The sequence below is a fragment of the Poecilia reticulata genome, linkage group LG11, assembly GCF_000633615.1.
Source record: "Poecilia reticulata strain Guanapo linkage group LG11, Guppy_female_1.0+MT, whole genome shotgun sequence".
Lineage (NCBI taxonomy): Eukaryota > Metazoa > Chordata > Actinopteri > Cyprinodontiformes > Poeciliidae > Poecilia > Poecilia reticulata.
In genome coordinates, this window is record NC_024341.1 from 3,792,632 (window position 1) to 3,808,586 (window position 15,955).

At 38.5% G+C, this 15,955-nt stretch overlaps 1 protein-coding gene across 1 annotated transcript in view; it reads right to left on the minus strand.

Annotated features, from left to right (window-relative positions):
• Positions 1-15,955, minus strand: part of khdrbs3 (KH domain containing, RNA binding, signal transduction associated 3) — a 150,247-nt gene that overhangs the window by 75,129 nt on the left and 59,163 nt on the right. Inside the window, exon 2 of the mRNA XM_008421354.2 lies at positions 8,210-8,328. Within this exon, the coding sequence (XP_008419576.1) occupies positions 8,210-8,328 (119 nt within the window). The remainder of the gene's footprint in view (positions 1-8,209; positions 8,329-15,955) is intronic.

The window sequence follows — 15,955 nt, forward strand, 5'->3', positions numbered from 1 at the left end:
AATATCTTACATATGCATAGTTGTATGCTCTATGTAGAGATTCTCCTTAGCTTTGATTGTATATCTCACAATTTTGTAATTTATCATTGTTTATTAAACTTTGAAAGCTGAGAGGCTTTGTTAATATTCTGTCCTAAGATACGGTTGGATGTGCCCCCCTTTTTTTTTTTTTTTGAGCACCTACCCCTTTAGTGGTCTCTGCACGGCCCTGCCTGGAGGGCTCTGTACAAAAGCGCTTAGGCATCAGGGGTTATCAGGAAATGTTCTGAGTTCAACTTATGTCCAGTGCATCCATCATTTCCACCTGGACACAGTCTTGATCGCCGAGCTGTGCTATCCTCAAACAATGGTTTGCAAGGGCTAGATTGCACCACGGCAGATTTTTTTTTTTTCTTTTTGCCCACCGCATCCCGTCCGCCTGACAGGCTGCAGATGGGATGTTGTGCCCGGGATTGTTTGTGGAGACATCTCAGCCTGCTGACTTCCAGCGGCGAACTCGCCGATGGGTAAAAATGCTCGAACAAGCAGAAAAGCTTGTTTTCTGATGGAGAACAAAGCAACACCGTGCTGTTCCCCGCATCACAGCGCAGGAGCCATGTCAACTACACGTCAACTTGGGAATAAAAATAAGCACTTTTGGAAGTAAAGGAAAACAGAAAAAAGATGGTGAATTTGAAGGGAACACAGGCAGATATTCACTCTGTTTGCAATAAGTTTCCCGTTAAGGGCACCGAAACAGAGACTGTGAAGGGAAAAGAGAAAAAAAAAGAAAATGTCCCAGCAGTCTCGGTTTGAAGTTCCTCATTACTCTGCACAAACCAAGCGATCGGCTTTAATGCTGGGAAACTCTCCCTCTGATATCCTCTGAGTAACCTACTTTATTATTTACACAAGTTCATTATGTCTGATCTTATAAATGAAGTGCCTAATTCAATATTTCAGAGTCTTGTTGCGGCACCATCCCAGCGGTGTCGAAACGCTTTGCAACAACTACCAAAAATACAAAGTTCAATCTACTCTGGGCTTCTTTTTTTTGTATTTAATTAAAAATATTAAATAATTTTATAAGGATTTCTGTTGTTTTTTTGGGTTCAGCAATAAATTTAATGAGCAACGTTTAAATGAATGGCTGTGCCAAGATATGTTTTGGAGTAAAAAGTGTGTATATGTGGCTCTTCTTACTGTTATATTTAATTAAAACACAGACATTAAAAGATATATATATGTATGTGTATATATATATATATATAATGTATATACACTGAGCTAATAATCAATAAATCAATTAATTGCATGGCAAATTAAAAGAAACTCAATAATTTCCATTAGCATAATTTATCGTTTAGCTCCTTTTCTCTCTCTTTATACCAAAAACTGGATGATAAAAGTCTTCCGTTTTGTGCTTTGGTCTCAAATAGCTCTTTTTTCTTGAAGGACAATTTTGTTCATTTTATTAAGTTCTTTTTTAATTTTGGATATTTTAAATGTCTTCCAGTTCCGGTGTTAAATGTTCATTAGCATTTAAAGTTTATTGATCTTTGAGAATGTGTTCTTGCATTTTTACAGTAACTTAATAATGGTCTCAAAACAACATTAGCGATTATCGCGATAACTTCTGGAACAAGCAGAATTTGTTATTATGACAGGCCTGTTGTATTGCACCGTTTTGTTTTTAAGAGGATATAAATGTGCAATTATGTTAAAATCTCAAATAAAAAAATAAAAAAGAATTCTTTCTAAGTCAGTTCTTAATGTTGTTTAGGACCACACATAAATATTCACATGCAGCCCTTTAGCTGTTTTGACATCAGCAACAGATTTAAAGGCTGATGCCATTGATGGCAATAAACAGCGCAACGTGTTGTTGTTGATGACAACAATAGCAGTTATTACCCTGTATACGACTAAAATAGATTATTGATTATATATTATTATGGTGGACCGAAATTGGAACAATTTGAAATATTTTTGTGCAGAAATGTTAATATTTTTTTTTCCATTTTCAAGCTCAAGTCAAGTCTCTAATGAGAGGAAGAGTTTTCTAATCCAGACAGACTATAGCAGCGCATCGCTGCAGGTTAGGAATCAAAACCTTGTTCTGTTTTGTCCTTAGGCCTAATTTAACACATGAATATTTAACATTTGCTCTTTAGTGTTTTAATGTTCTTCAGCAGTTATCTTTTAACCTTTTAATATTTGATTGAACAGGCAAAACCTGATATAAGCTGCTTTAAATCAGTTTAAGAATTGATAAAGCATATTTCCAGCATTACGTATATAAAAGAAGAAAAAGTGAATGAGGGAAATTAGAACCGGTTTTGTCTGTGCTTTTCCTTTGATAGTATCTGTTTACGGATGTGTTCACACTGTCCTCCTTCAGTTAAGATGTTTTAATTTTCTCCTAACTCTGAGTCAGATGATTAGGAAACCATCTTCTACATTTACATTCGACATTAACAGATTGTTATGCGTTATTAACTGTCTGCTGTCTTTAAACGTCACGGGCTGATAAATTAACACAGCTCAGCTCGTCACCTGTCTGAGCTGCAGTCTGTTGCTTATAAACTGATTTACTTTCACTCCTGTTGACATGAGATGATTAAAAATTGAGTCTCAGAGAACGAGTCTAAGTCAAGTGTCAAGTTTTTTAACGCAGACGTTCAATTCCAGGCCAAAAATCTTCGTTTTTGCAACTGGAACTGAAACTCCAGTCACCATCTCTGTTATTGTGTACCGCATATAGCAGCATTGTTGTGATGTACAGTTGTTGTTGAGCAATGTTTTACCTGCAGTGAAACACAGCCAAAATGATTTTTTATCCTGGTTTTCATAAAATGTCTTCTAAATCTGAAATATTATGTAAAATCGACTCTTTTGACATAATGTTATAATGTTATTCCCTCATCAAAAACATACAAGGAGTTTTGCTTTGATTCTTTTGTGAATGTTTGAGAAATCCTTGAGTCTCCCGTTGTAGTCATTTGGGTCTGTAAAATGTTGTGCGTTCATTGTGTGTCTACGTTAAAGAGAGTCGATTTTGCCACTTCGGATGAAGTATGTTAGAGTCTTAACCCCTGAAACGAGATCTAGTTACACCCTTGCAAAAACCCAAAGGTATAGAGGACAGAGTTTAAACGAGGACTGTTACAAGACAGTATGATGGTTAAACAGTCTCATAAAATATAGTTTATGGAGACTAAGTGACGTATGAGAAATGGCTGAATCTTTAATTCACATCTAATTCTATCCATAAGGTGCCTTCAGAACGTTACATCTCCCATGGCAACAGCTCCTTACTAATATTGCGTTTGTTTCACTGATAATTTAGTGACATGGACAAATGATGTTTGCCAAGAGCTCCTTTCAGTTTCCGGATATTTAAAAAGAGATCATGCAGATTTGCGCTGTATTTGTTTGATTAATGGCAGTAAATGTCAGAGAGTAGGTTTAATCTGAACATTTGAACACATCATCCAGTAAGTCAGCATCAGCACACACCTTGTTCTATAGACAATCCTCCGAACACGCCAGTCTTTTTTCCACAAAGGACTGTAATCCCTGCCTTTTTTTTTATCAGCGATCAAAATCTGCCGTGATTGATGCGTTAGGTTTCTGCTATCATGAGGGATTATGTGATTCACTAAAACCTGCCAGGGATTTTTTTTTTATGTTAGAGGATTGGGCTTTCTGTAATCACCAAAATATAAGCGGATGTGTTTAATCACAAGTTGTCTCCTGCTGCTCTGTTGTGAAAAACAACACGGATGCAAATGATATACAGGAAAAAAAATATATACATATATTCATATAGATCATTACAAAAACATTGGCAAAAGTAAAAGAGCTGCATGATCACTCACATTTAACCTGAATAGGGGTGGGCCTGCCGGGGAAAGAAAAGGAGCACATCTGACATCTTCTCATCAATTGCTGAATATATTTTTGCATCTCCCCAGGAAGGCACACTCGTAAGGAGTAATTGTGCTGAGGACAGCAGGACCAGAGTGACGGCAGAGGGATAAATCACCACTCCAAGAGCAGAGAAAACCCACGGTCGGAACAGGAAATAAACCAGTGGGACTCCGTGTAACTCACTAATAGCTTGTTGTTCTTTCAGTGTAAAGGCTGCTCTTCAGGAGAGATCCAGGGAATGTAGATACGCTCCGACAATGCAACCGAACTTAAAAAAGGCAAAATGGTCTTAGTTCCTCAACAATAGTCAAAATTGGAATAGCTTTGCAAAGGTGGTTAGAATGCAAATGTAGACTCGTTAAAGAACTATTTATTCCAAACAATATTTTCACAGACTTGACCCCAAACCAGAGGAGGCAATCCAACTTTTTTGGTTTTCTGGTTCATGTCAGATCCTGGTTTTGGTCCAGTGTGTTGCAGCCATTTGTTCTTCTCTCTATTGACAAAATGAAGAAGCTGTTTTCATTTTCCAGCAGGACTTGGCACCTGCCCACATGGTGTCAAAGTACCAAGACCTGCTATGATAACTATGGTGAGTATTGGTAGGCTGTACTCTCAAAGACCTAATTGTCATTAGATGTTTTTGTATGGAAAAGTGTATTTATTCATTTATTGATTTGCTCTTGTGTATTATTAAGATTTTTCTTTTACTTTTGGGATAGCTGTAGACTGCAACTACCAAAATATGTAAAAAAAAAATCAGCTTACAGAAATGTACCACTATAATATCTGAGCTTCACTTTTTGAGTTTAATTAGTTAAAAAAAATCAAACTTTTGATTATGTTCTACTGTACTGAGTTTAAATGGTTTCTGGATATGTTTTTTTTAATGGTTTAAAGAATTTAATATACACTCTAGAATAAAATACAAAAAAAAATAAAAAATACATTCCTATGTCTTTAAAAGTCTACAAATTCATCCCCCCCAAAAAAATCAACTCTCTATTTTATCACACAGTTGGCAGCCGAGCACGAGCCGCATGGTGTCCTTGCCCGCTTCGTTTTTGATAAACAGCCATGTTTCTAGAGGATAGATTTAACTTCTTCTAAATGGCTGTTTGGAAAATGCCAGTGCCACTTCAATGCCAGAAGCCAAGAGGTGATGCTCACAGCTCAGGAGAAAAACCTATTCAAGTCAGACCTATCCCTCTTGCCGCCGCTACCTGTCAGAACGAACAAATTGAATTTGTCTTCCTTCGGTGGCTTGTTGAAGCTCTAAACAGCGTATTAGTGGCCCTACTTATCAAAGCTGTCAAAGCAAATCGGGTTAGCAGTGAACCTAGGAGACCCAGATCAGCCTCAGATAACACTGCGTGTCGCGCAACAGTCATTGCTCATCAGGATTAGTTCGGACAATTAATTTGAGCTCCACAACATGTTGAATGCGAGTGACTAAAGGGCCATCATCACCAAGAAACAACTAAACTGTTGACTTTGAAATTATATTTTTGGAATTATTCTGTTTCAAGTCGGTCCTCAAGCCAACAGTGATGAAAGTACGGGACCAAAAAAACAGTGCTGGGAACACCTTCGACAGGAAAAAAGATCAACAGATTAATTCCCCAAGTCTTTCTGCCCTTTATCTATTTTAGCAACATAATTCAGCATAGCATATATATTTTTGCTAGATTCGAATGGCAGTCTTGGCAGGGGGCTAGCACATTTTAATGAGGAACCAACATTACATTAGGACACAAAAATAAATATTAAAAAGAAATCCATATTCCCTGACACACTGCCAAACCTTCTTTGGCAATGACATCCTCTGATGTATAAATGGATTTAAAGTTTGTCGTCAACAGACAACTTTTACACCAGGCAGGTTCGTACTCTCTGAATGCCTTTTGAAAATCTATTTTGGGACTTGTTTACAACCAGAGTGTGCAGAACACAGCACAGGGTTGCTAACACAATTCAAACAACAATGGCTTACATCCAGGCAGGAAGCACTGTAGTTAGATGTATCAAAAGAAATGATGGTGTTTGGTTGGATATCGTCATTGTTTCGATAAAACTGAACTACAAAGCGTCTAGCATTTAAGTCACAGTAAAGTTGTCTTGTCTGTCCATAAAATGATCTGGTGGTGCCTGAATTTAGTCATATATGATGATAAAGCAAACCTCCCAGTCCTGAATGGGCTCAACTAGGAATGGAAAACGGATTGATGGATAAATTATGTAAATAATCTGATAAAGAAAAGAAAGAAAAACAGATCAGACTGAAGCCTCTGTTGAAACGTTTTTGTCTCTCACCCTGTACGCATCATATGTGTTTGTAAATATGAAGAACTGAGACACATCTTGTAAAATCCCATCACATCACATGCAATAATTCTGTATGTTCTTCATCTCAATTCATGTGAACTATCTTTATTTTGGATAGTGCACATGAATTGAGATGAAGGGTGTAAGCTAGTTTTCCCTCCCTTTTTTTGATGTTCTCAAATGTTTTTTTTTTAAACTTTTATTTAATATAAAAGTGGAAAATATATGGTGTGATACATTACATTAATGAAAGGAAAATAAAATCATAGAATTAATAAAGAAAAGAAAACAGAGGGTATTGTATCGCTAAGAATGAGTATTATTAACCGTGTCTGCATGTGTATAGACATATGATGGATGTTCTCGAATGTTTAATGTTCTCAAAAAGAAAGTAGGTCAGGAAGCTGCTTTATGGAGCCACTCTGAGCACCATCATGTCTGAATTTATTTACCATTTCAGTAAGAAAATTCAGTAATGGTAGTTAATTTTAATACAGTACCAAACATGCAAATGTTGGTATTTAGGAGCCAAAGCAGTGAAATGATGCATAATTAACTCTTGGTATGTGTACAATATGCATCAACAGGCATTACTGGGATATAAATATGCCACCTTGACCGTGTGGCGCAATAGTCTACAGAAGGTTCAGTAAATCATTTATAGGGTCACTGATGTGACATTTGAGTAACTCCCATGCAATAAACAACAATGCAGCAGATGTGTAATATACATGGAATGTTAAGACATTTTTGAAAAATATTTGTGGCAGGCTGGCGTAGCTTGTGGTCAAAATGTGTTCATGCAGACAAAAAAAAATACTGCAGTAATTTACCTCAGGCGGTTTAATCTTTCTATGTTACTGGCAGATACCCAATGATGTGATGGTGGTAGATATTATCCAATTACTTTATTGCAACTGTAATATTGCTAACGTTTGCAAACTAATATGCTATACTGAGGGTGGTATAGCTATGCTCTGCATCCTATTTCAGTTATAATGAGGAGAGGATATCTACTTTGGAGACCTAGCCTAGAGCTAGTGATACAGGTTCAGAGTTTTGTCCATATGCGTCGTTTCCCTCCTCGTTCCCCTTCACTGACGTACTGCAGGTTACTGCTGTCTGACCCCCTGGAGAACTGAGGTGAAAACTTGAGTGATGTCCCCTGTCTAAGAGCAGCCCTCTCACTTTTACACCAGCCTTCCCCATCGTGCTCCCAGTGGGAAATCCTTGTCATGCAATAAGCTTGTGGGCCTAAAGAACTCCAGTGCTTGTGAAAGCTCTTCATGGCGAGTGAGGTTTAAGTGCTCTCTGTAAAATCACTGTTGTCCCTCAAAATGCTCTCACGTTGCAAACGGTTATTAGAAAACAGAACATTTTCAACCCGCTACTAGTGACAGATTGTGTTGGAGGGTTTTTTTTCTTTTTGCTAACCAAGCTTATACTATTTTATTTAAACTATAAAAATATGTTTCAGTTTTAGGAAAAAATCTACTTGACAGATAAGGCGAGAAAACACCTTTGAGTCTTGTTCTTTATTTACAGCTGCATGTCAACTAACTTTAAAGTAGGCAAAAAAAACCTTTGTCCAAGGTCACATCATGAGCTTGAACATGATGTGACATACTCACATCATGTACCTACATGATGTGTAGATACTCATGTAGATACTCACATCATGTTTTCACATGATGTGAGTGTTTAAAAAATGTCTGCAGTTTTTCAAGACAGGAAGTAACATCTTAACTCAGTTGTACCCCAGTTCTGTCAGCCGACAACGTTGCAGACGTGCTGCATCTAATGAAATAAAATATCGTCAGAAAGTGTCAAGTGGCTGTTGGGAAGAAGGTGGAATCAAAAGCAGTCCTGCTTGAGCTGGCTTCATTATCTAAATATAACACAATCCAAGATTCTCCATCTGTACACGTCACTTTGTCGGAGTTGTCTCTGGTGGCGCTGCAGTGTCACTTACCTTAGGAAACTGCTTGACTGGTATTAAAACTTTCTGGCCCAGTTTCATGTTCTTGTTGATGACAACGTCAATGAACTTCTCCTCCTCCTTCCCCTCATCTCTCTGGATTTTTTCTATCTCTAGAAGTAAGAAAAAAGGAAAGAACAACCATCACTCGAGAGTCAAGACTTTAATTTCCACTTCACGTTACCAACGAAAATTCTGACACTAAAACGTACACCTTCTATTGACCATTTGAACGTGTCCACTAGCACATTGAACACTCTAGAGGTGTACCTTTTTGAAAATCTTAATGTTGCCCCATTAGCCATCTGATTTAAGACATGATGTCCTACCAGCACAAGAAACTCAGCGTCTGTAAGGTGTCTAGTACGAGTTGGTGACAGCTCTTTAGCGTTCAGTCTGGCATCAGAAATTAAAAACTTAATGTGAATCAGTTCTAATAATTTATCTGCTACTAGTGTCCATCCCTGTAAGACATCAGCCAATCAAGACAATGTATTTTTATGTCCTAATTGTAAACCGTTAAGAGGCCAATAACAATCTAAACCCACATAAGATTGGAAATTGTTTTTACTAAATCTCAATTGACTGCATATTTTTTGTCATGTCCACAACTCAAACCACAGCTCTCCTTAAGTAGCGTGAATAGACTAATTTTATTACCAGAACCATGACAAAATAACCAAGAGTCTATAAAATAACTTTCTATAGCTTCTTAAAACTTTAAAGGAAGTGTTGTCACCATGCCCACATAGTGTGGGAAAGTGACTCAAATCACCAGCTCCTTTATGTAGAAGTTTAGGTGTTTGCACATTATGTTGCAAGACAAGTTACCTGGTAATCTTCTGTCAGTTATTGAGGTACTGGTGTACTCTATGGTCTGAGTCTTCAAAGTATTTTATTGAATTTACTGGATTTTATTTGGAAGTTAAGGAAACATGCTGGCTAGAACTCTGAGCTATTGAGCAACATCTGATAGGTCTTTATATTTAGCTCCGTCCATCATCCTGTTAACTGTGACCAGTTTATTTGCACCTGAGAAACAAAATGATTCCCACGGTACTGTTAAAGGTTTTGTTTTCAGCTACCATAGCACTAAGGATCTCTACTATGTTGTCATTGGCAAATCTGGTTGCAGAAAAGAAGGTACACAAGCAAAAACATTGCATGAAGACAAATTTTAATTCAAAGCACACATAGGGTGTCAGTGAAAAAACAAAATAAATGGGAGGACACCGGCACTTGCACCTCCAGGCTACCAAAACTGTTGGCTGTCACGCTGCTTCTTTCAGTAGAGGTGGGACTTTGATGTATTGGGAGACGTAACCTTGAACGTTTAATCAGATGGATAACATCTGTGTTTCAGCGGCAGGAAAATGGTTTTGCAGAGAGGGCAGCAGGAAGGAGCATCCAGGTCCCAGACAAAGACTCCAGGCTAAAAGCCTAGCAGAGGGAAAGGGTGAGGCAGAGGGCAGACAACAGTACAGATTTACTTCCTCTGGGTAAAATGTTTTTCAAAAAGGTGAAGAAAGAAAGAAAAAAGAGCCATTGCACTGTTTCTTCCTCCCTTCGTTCAGGTTTTTGAAGCCTGCCTCAGAATCAGATATGAAGTTGAGTAGATTAGGCTCAACCTGCACGCAGGTTCAAACAACACGAGAAAATAGTCCACATTTTTCAATTAAACAAAGTTGAGCTTATCAACAGAGCCAACCGGAAACTCAGGGCAATTGCGACTCCCTCAACAAAGCTCGGCAGCACTACATTAGCAGAATGTAATTAAAACCTTTGATATGAGTTTTAAGCAGGATAAAAGAAGTATCAGTGAGATGGAGATATCTTTAAGCCTCAGTTTCTCCCAAGGGGGGGCAGAGACAAGAACACGTTCTGAAAAAAGACAGCATTAATATTAATGCATCGCCTAGCAACATGCCAAGACAGAGTTTCTTTCCCTCCACCGGGCGTTGTCCTCAAAAACAGTCAGGGCTCTGATGTGCTGAGAGATTGTGACTGAGATTACGCTTTAGCTGGGAATGCTTCTCGTCTCGTCTGGCTCGCGGCGCATTTTTCAGCCTTAAAGTTCCTAAAAACATTCCAATGGTGCACGGAATCAGTCTGATCTTTCTGGAGGATTACTGCTCACAGTTTATGAGGGAGAAAGTGTGACGATCCAAAGTGGCAGCCACCTCCACCTTACAGTCATTACCATGTGCTCAAACAAAGGCGATTAGACATACATTCCTGACACAAGCACAATGCGCCTGCTGTTTCTTTTCTTTCTCCTACGGGTTCCTACAGACTCCTCCACTCCAGCAACATTTGTCTGTTTCAGAGGTAAAAAATAAAAAAATCAATCTTTATTACATTGGCTTCGCAGAAACTTGGTTCTCTTTGAAAATTTTTTTATTTCTTGACCATTTCTTTTTGTGTAATGGTCCCGTTTCTCGTTGCAACTCCTCCGTTCCAAAGCAACGCTGATACGAGAAGAAACTGGAAGAATGAAACGAATCCAGGAGAGCGAGGAAGCTTTTAATGCCAATATCCGTCTGTTGCTCAAATGCAAATGGAAGCATAAAGACACTGTAGTATCCTGGTCATTTCCTGGAGAGACAGGAGGGTTTTACTCTATAGTCACTCAGTTTTTATAATGTTAAGTATGAAGTGTAAGTAGACACTTTTTTAGTCTGATGGGGAAAGTAGCTGCTAAAATATGTTGACTCAAGAAGTCTTAATTCATTATGCCAGCAGCAAATAAGACTGATTTAATTAGCATAAAACAGACACAAGAGCTTGAATGAGATCAGACACATGCAAGAGTATGAAGGCAAAACCTTCGATTCTAACACCTTTAAATCCATAGAAAATGCAGATAAAGAGGACTTTCCCCTTACAGGTTTCTAAAGTTCCTGGTTTTTGCCACACTCCTGTTTCAGACCCTCAAATAAATGTTAATATCAGATAAATTAAGCATGTCAACAGCTCAACCAGGAAGTCACAAAACGATTCAGAGCGACAGCTGTAGTACTGTAGAGTGAATATTTCCTCAATTAAGGTTGATGTTCATCATTCCACAGTGAGAAAGAACCTGGCAACCTGGCCTCCATGCCAGAATTTGTTCATTCCTTTGCTTTGTAAAAGGGTTACCTTTGCTCCCTTTTGCCGTCTTTGGGAAAATAAAACATCCTAATAATCCGAGACTTTTAGGAAAATGCTCTGTGGACTGATGAGACGAAAGAGGAAGTTTTCAGAAAGTGTTGTTTCAGTAAACAATACCATGTGACAACAAGAAAATCTCGAAGAAGAATGTCCGACTATCGGTTGGTGACCTCAAGCTCAATCGCACTTGGAGTAGGCAGCAATACAATAATCCAAAGCACACCAGCAAGTTTCTCTCAGATTGGTTCAAAGCAAAGGTTTTGGAGTGGCCTAGTCAAAGAAAAATTTGAGATGCAGCATCAGCTTTAGGATGCAGATGTTACTCAAAAACCAACAAAATTGGCTGGATGAAAGTAATTCTGCAAAGAACAGGTCAAAGTTTCTCCACAGGAAATTGTGAAACTATCCTCAGCAGGAACCAGGATGGATGAACGGATGGTTTAATGTGGTACTATTTTGATTTGCCTCAAGGTTTTATCTGAATATTGTTTTGAAATTCTCATCAAATCCAACAGATTCAGTTCTCATGATTAACTCTACAATGATACTGAGACTGCTCATCCTTACTGCGGCATGTGACTTTTTTAAATAGATAAAATAATCCTTAGTTTTACTGTATTGTTCTCGGTGTAGACAATATTTTTCTGCTTAGTAATAAGTTACTGACAGACTGCTAAGCACATCTGCTGCCCGGCACGTTTTAATTATGCCCACTGGCCTCCACTGATTTATTACTTGCAGGGCCGTGCAGAGACCACAAAGGGGCAGGTGCTCAAAAAAAAAGGGCACATCTTACCACATTCTAGGACAGAATATTAACAAAGCCACACAGCTTTCAGAGTGTTCAGAGTTTAATAAACAATGATAAATTACAAAATTGTGAGATATACAATCAAAGCTAAGGGAAATCTCTATACAGAGCATACAACTATGCTGTAATGGATAGTGAATCATTTAAATTAAGTTGCCTAAATTATTCAAATTTTTAGACTATTTATTGTAAATTATTTAAAGGTTGTTGCAGATTGTTTAATAATATGTGTCTGTTTTGATGAGCACTGGTGGTTTGTATTTTGTTTTAATTGTATTTGCACTTTGTAAAGTTGTGTGTGTGTGTGTGTTATGTACCTCACGGGCTGCCGTAGCTAAATGAGGGCAGGCCCTATAAAAGCTGGCAGAATTATTGTACCTATGAACGACTTGAATGCTGTCAAAGGTGCTTGGCACTATCAACACTTAGCATTCCCCGGTGAAAGCAGCGAGGTACGTTTTATTTTGTTGTTTTGTAAGTTTATGTTTATATTCTAATATTTGTATATCTGTTTAGTTTTCACAGTGACTGAAGTAATCATGGTGACTATGATGACTATGGTGATCAAGATGATTGAGTTGACCGATGATCATCAAAGAAAATGAACAAACCTTGAAAATCACCCGTCGAGACCGCGCAAATTAATTCAAGTGCTGGGGAGCTGCTACAGTGAAAACTCGAAGCTTCTGTGTGTCGCCTTCCATTGACAGTGAGACGTTTGGATCGGACATCGGCCGAAGTTTGACGCTGCTTCGTAGTCGACGCCACCATGAGGAGCTGTCTTCGCGGTGGATCCAAGTTTGCATCAGAAACTGATTCCAACAGATGATCGCTCGCTCGGTGAGAAATTGACTGATCAAACAACGCGGAAACAACTTGGAGATGATGTCACGTGACTGTTATTGGCGTTTATGAAATTACGCCGAATTACTCGAAGGGTAACTGGACTAATTAAAAAAAAATTAGACTGGTGTTTTTGCAAGTAATTTTGAATGTAAGTTTAATTTCACTGTAACATTTAGGTCATTGTAAATAGTTAAGATGTCACTGCCAAGTGAAAAAGGACTTTCTGCTGAAGATTTGTGTGCTGAAGAAAAGCCAAAAGGACAAGAGTTGGTTTCAGGTCCTCGCACAAGAAAGTTAACTGAAAAAGGAGAGCAGTACAGAGAAGCAGAATCTGCAAAATAGACAAAGGCATTTCTTAAATCCTATGTATCCTGGAAACAAATTGCCAGAGAAGCCAGGAAGAAATTAAAAGGTTTCTGTTCTCAGGAGAATCTGGATGAAATAAATCAGCAAGTCCAAAACGGTCTTGATAAAGTGAAACAGAATTATGAGTTTCTTTAAATACTCCAGATATTGTGCAGAAACTAGATGCCTGTACTATATTAACAAATGAGCTTTATGATCTTGTGTGTAAGCGTTTGGGAGTATTGTCTTTGTGTTCCCGCTAAATCCTGAATATACCCAATTTGGGTTGTCTTGGAGTTTCTATCACAACCTGTGGGGTTTTTCCAGTCTGGGAACGAGAATACAACCTGCTGAATGTGACAGGTAGCCAATCAAAAAGCGYGGTGACGTAARAACAGAGGGGAATCCCAAACAGCTGACATATCGCGCAAACTGAGTCCGGTGGATATCGGAGATGATATGTGGAAATGTTTATTATTAAATCTAAAGGTCATTATGTTTATTCAGTTAAAAATGTTAACTATGAAAAAACATATTCACCTCCAAGTCATAGTGCAGCAAATAGAGCAGCTGCTCCCGTCCCTTTCATCCACCGCCTTTTCTTTTTGTTACGTCTTTTATCTCTTAAAATGACTCTACAAACTATCACTATTGCTTCTACATCGTCATCCGTGTTTGGTTATTCTAAATTCCCGCTATGTTGGGGGTTTTACTGGATTATCCTCTGGAATCGGGATGTTCGTKACTGGAATCGGTKCGTGTTGCTCCTGCCTTGGACACACGAACCGATCGAACCTGTTGGACTTTTATCAGCTCTGTGGTCACAGAGGTTTRGAGAATCGGCCGACAATTCTTAAATCTTTCCGTCTAAACCAGACTTAAGACTCACAACTGCAGCCCAAACGCTCTGACTCTGGTCGCTATGATAACGTTTATGTATCCCTTCAAAATAAAATACAGAAGCACCACAAAAATTAACATTTTACTTTCGTAAAAATTTTAACTCACGATACTGACTAACGGGAGCCCTGAGCTTGTTTCTCTGCAACGAGACGGTCCCATCTGAGAGTAATGAGAGATGATAACACCCAAAGTGTTGCTTATATGCACAGCTGGTCTCTACTGGCGAAGCAGCTTGAAGCTTCATTGCCTCATTAGCAGCCGGTCGCCACATGTTACGCAGAGAGGGCTTGTAATGTGGGACTCGCCTACCGGTCCGGGATGAATCCATTCTCCTGTCTCTTCTCTGGGCCTTTTCCCCTTCGCAAAGAAACTTTCCAAAGACATCTGATCTGTTTCTTACTCATTTTGCTGCTTGTGGCCTCAGTGTTGGTGCGCAAGTAACCGAGAGAATCCGGTTAAAGGATTTTCAAAATAAAATATTCTCCAGACTCAAATAATACATAAAACGGAAATATTTCACTATTTCTTGCGCGGCCCGGTACCAATTGGTCCACGGACCAGGGGTTGGGGACCACTACTCTAAAACAGCCAAGAAAGTCAACTGCAAGAGCTTCAACTATTCTACCACCTCAAGTTTGCTCTGAGATTCCAGCAGTAAACTTGGCTGAAGCCTTAACGAGCTCGTTAAGTTTAAGTCGCCTTCCTGTACCTGCCATATTCTCAGTTGACCCTTTGAAATTTGTGGATTTTAAGATATCATTTACAACTTTAATTGGTTCAAAATCCATCTCTGCTGGGGAAAAAATGCTATATCTGAAAAGTTATCTCTCTGGAGAAGCCCGGAAGGCTGTAGAAAGTTTCTTTTACAGAAGCTCTGAAGACGCATATGAAGGTGCCTGGTCAGTTCTTCAGGAGAGATATGGAAACCCATTTGTAATTCAGAARGCATTTAGGGATAAACTTAAGTCATGGCCAAAGATTGCACCAAATGATCCATTGCCTCTCAGAGATTTTGCTGAATTTTTGAAAGGTTGTGAAGAGGCTATGCCTCAAGTAAAGGGACTGTCCATCTTAAATGATTGTGAAGAAAATCATAAAATGTTGAAGTTACCAGACTGGGTTGTACCTAAATGGAGCAGAGTTGTTGTTGAAGTACTTGATGCATGTGGGGATTATCCATCTTTTGAATGTTTTTCTAGATTCATACAAAAGGAAGCACGCATACCATTTAATCCTATTGCTTCTCCATTTTTGTTGAAGTCTAGAACTTCAAATGATCCTTACAGAAAAGCAAAGGCTCTTAGTACCAGTACGGAATTCAAGAAACTGTTCATGTTCTGAAATCTAAACTGCCTTGTTTGGTTTGTACAGACATGTCGCACAGTGTTGCTAAATGCCCTAAATTTGCAGCTAAATCAATGGAAGACAAAAGGTAATTTATACATCAGAACCATCTTTGTTTTGGATGCTTGAGAAAGGGCCATTTATTGAAAGCATATGTCAGATATTTAGATATGAGTAATTTCTTTCTGCAAGTCTATTTTGTTATAGGAAAGTACTGCAATATTCAAACCTGCAATTTAGGAAGATATGTAAATCAGAGCTGGTGGTCTGGCTCTGATTTACATATTTTGTCTTTACAGAATTACACTATTAAAAATATAAACAAGGGCACAATGCAACCT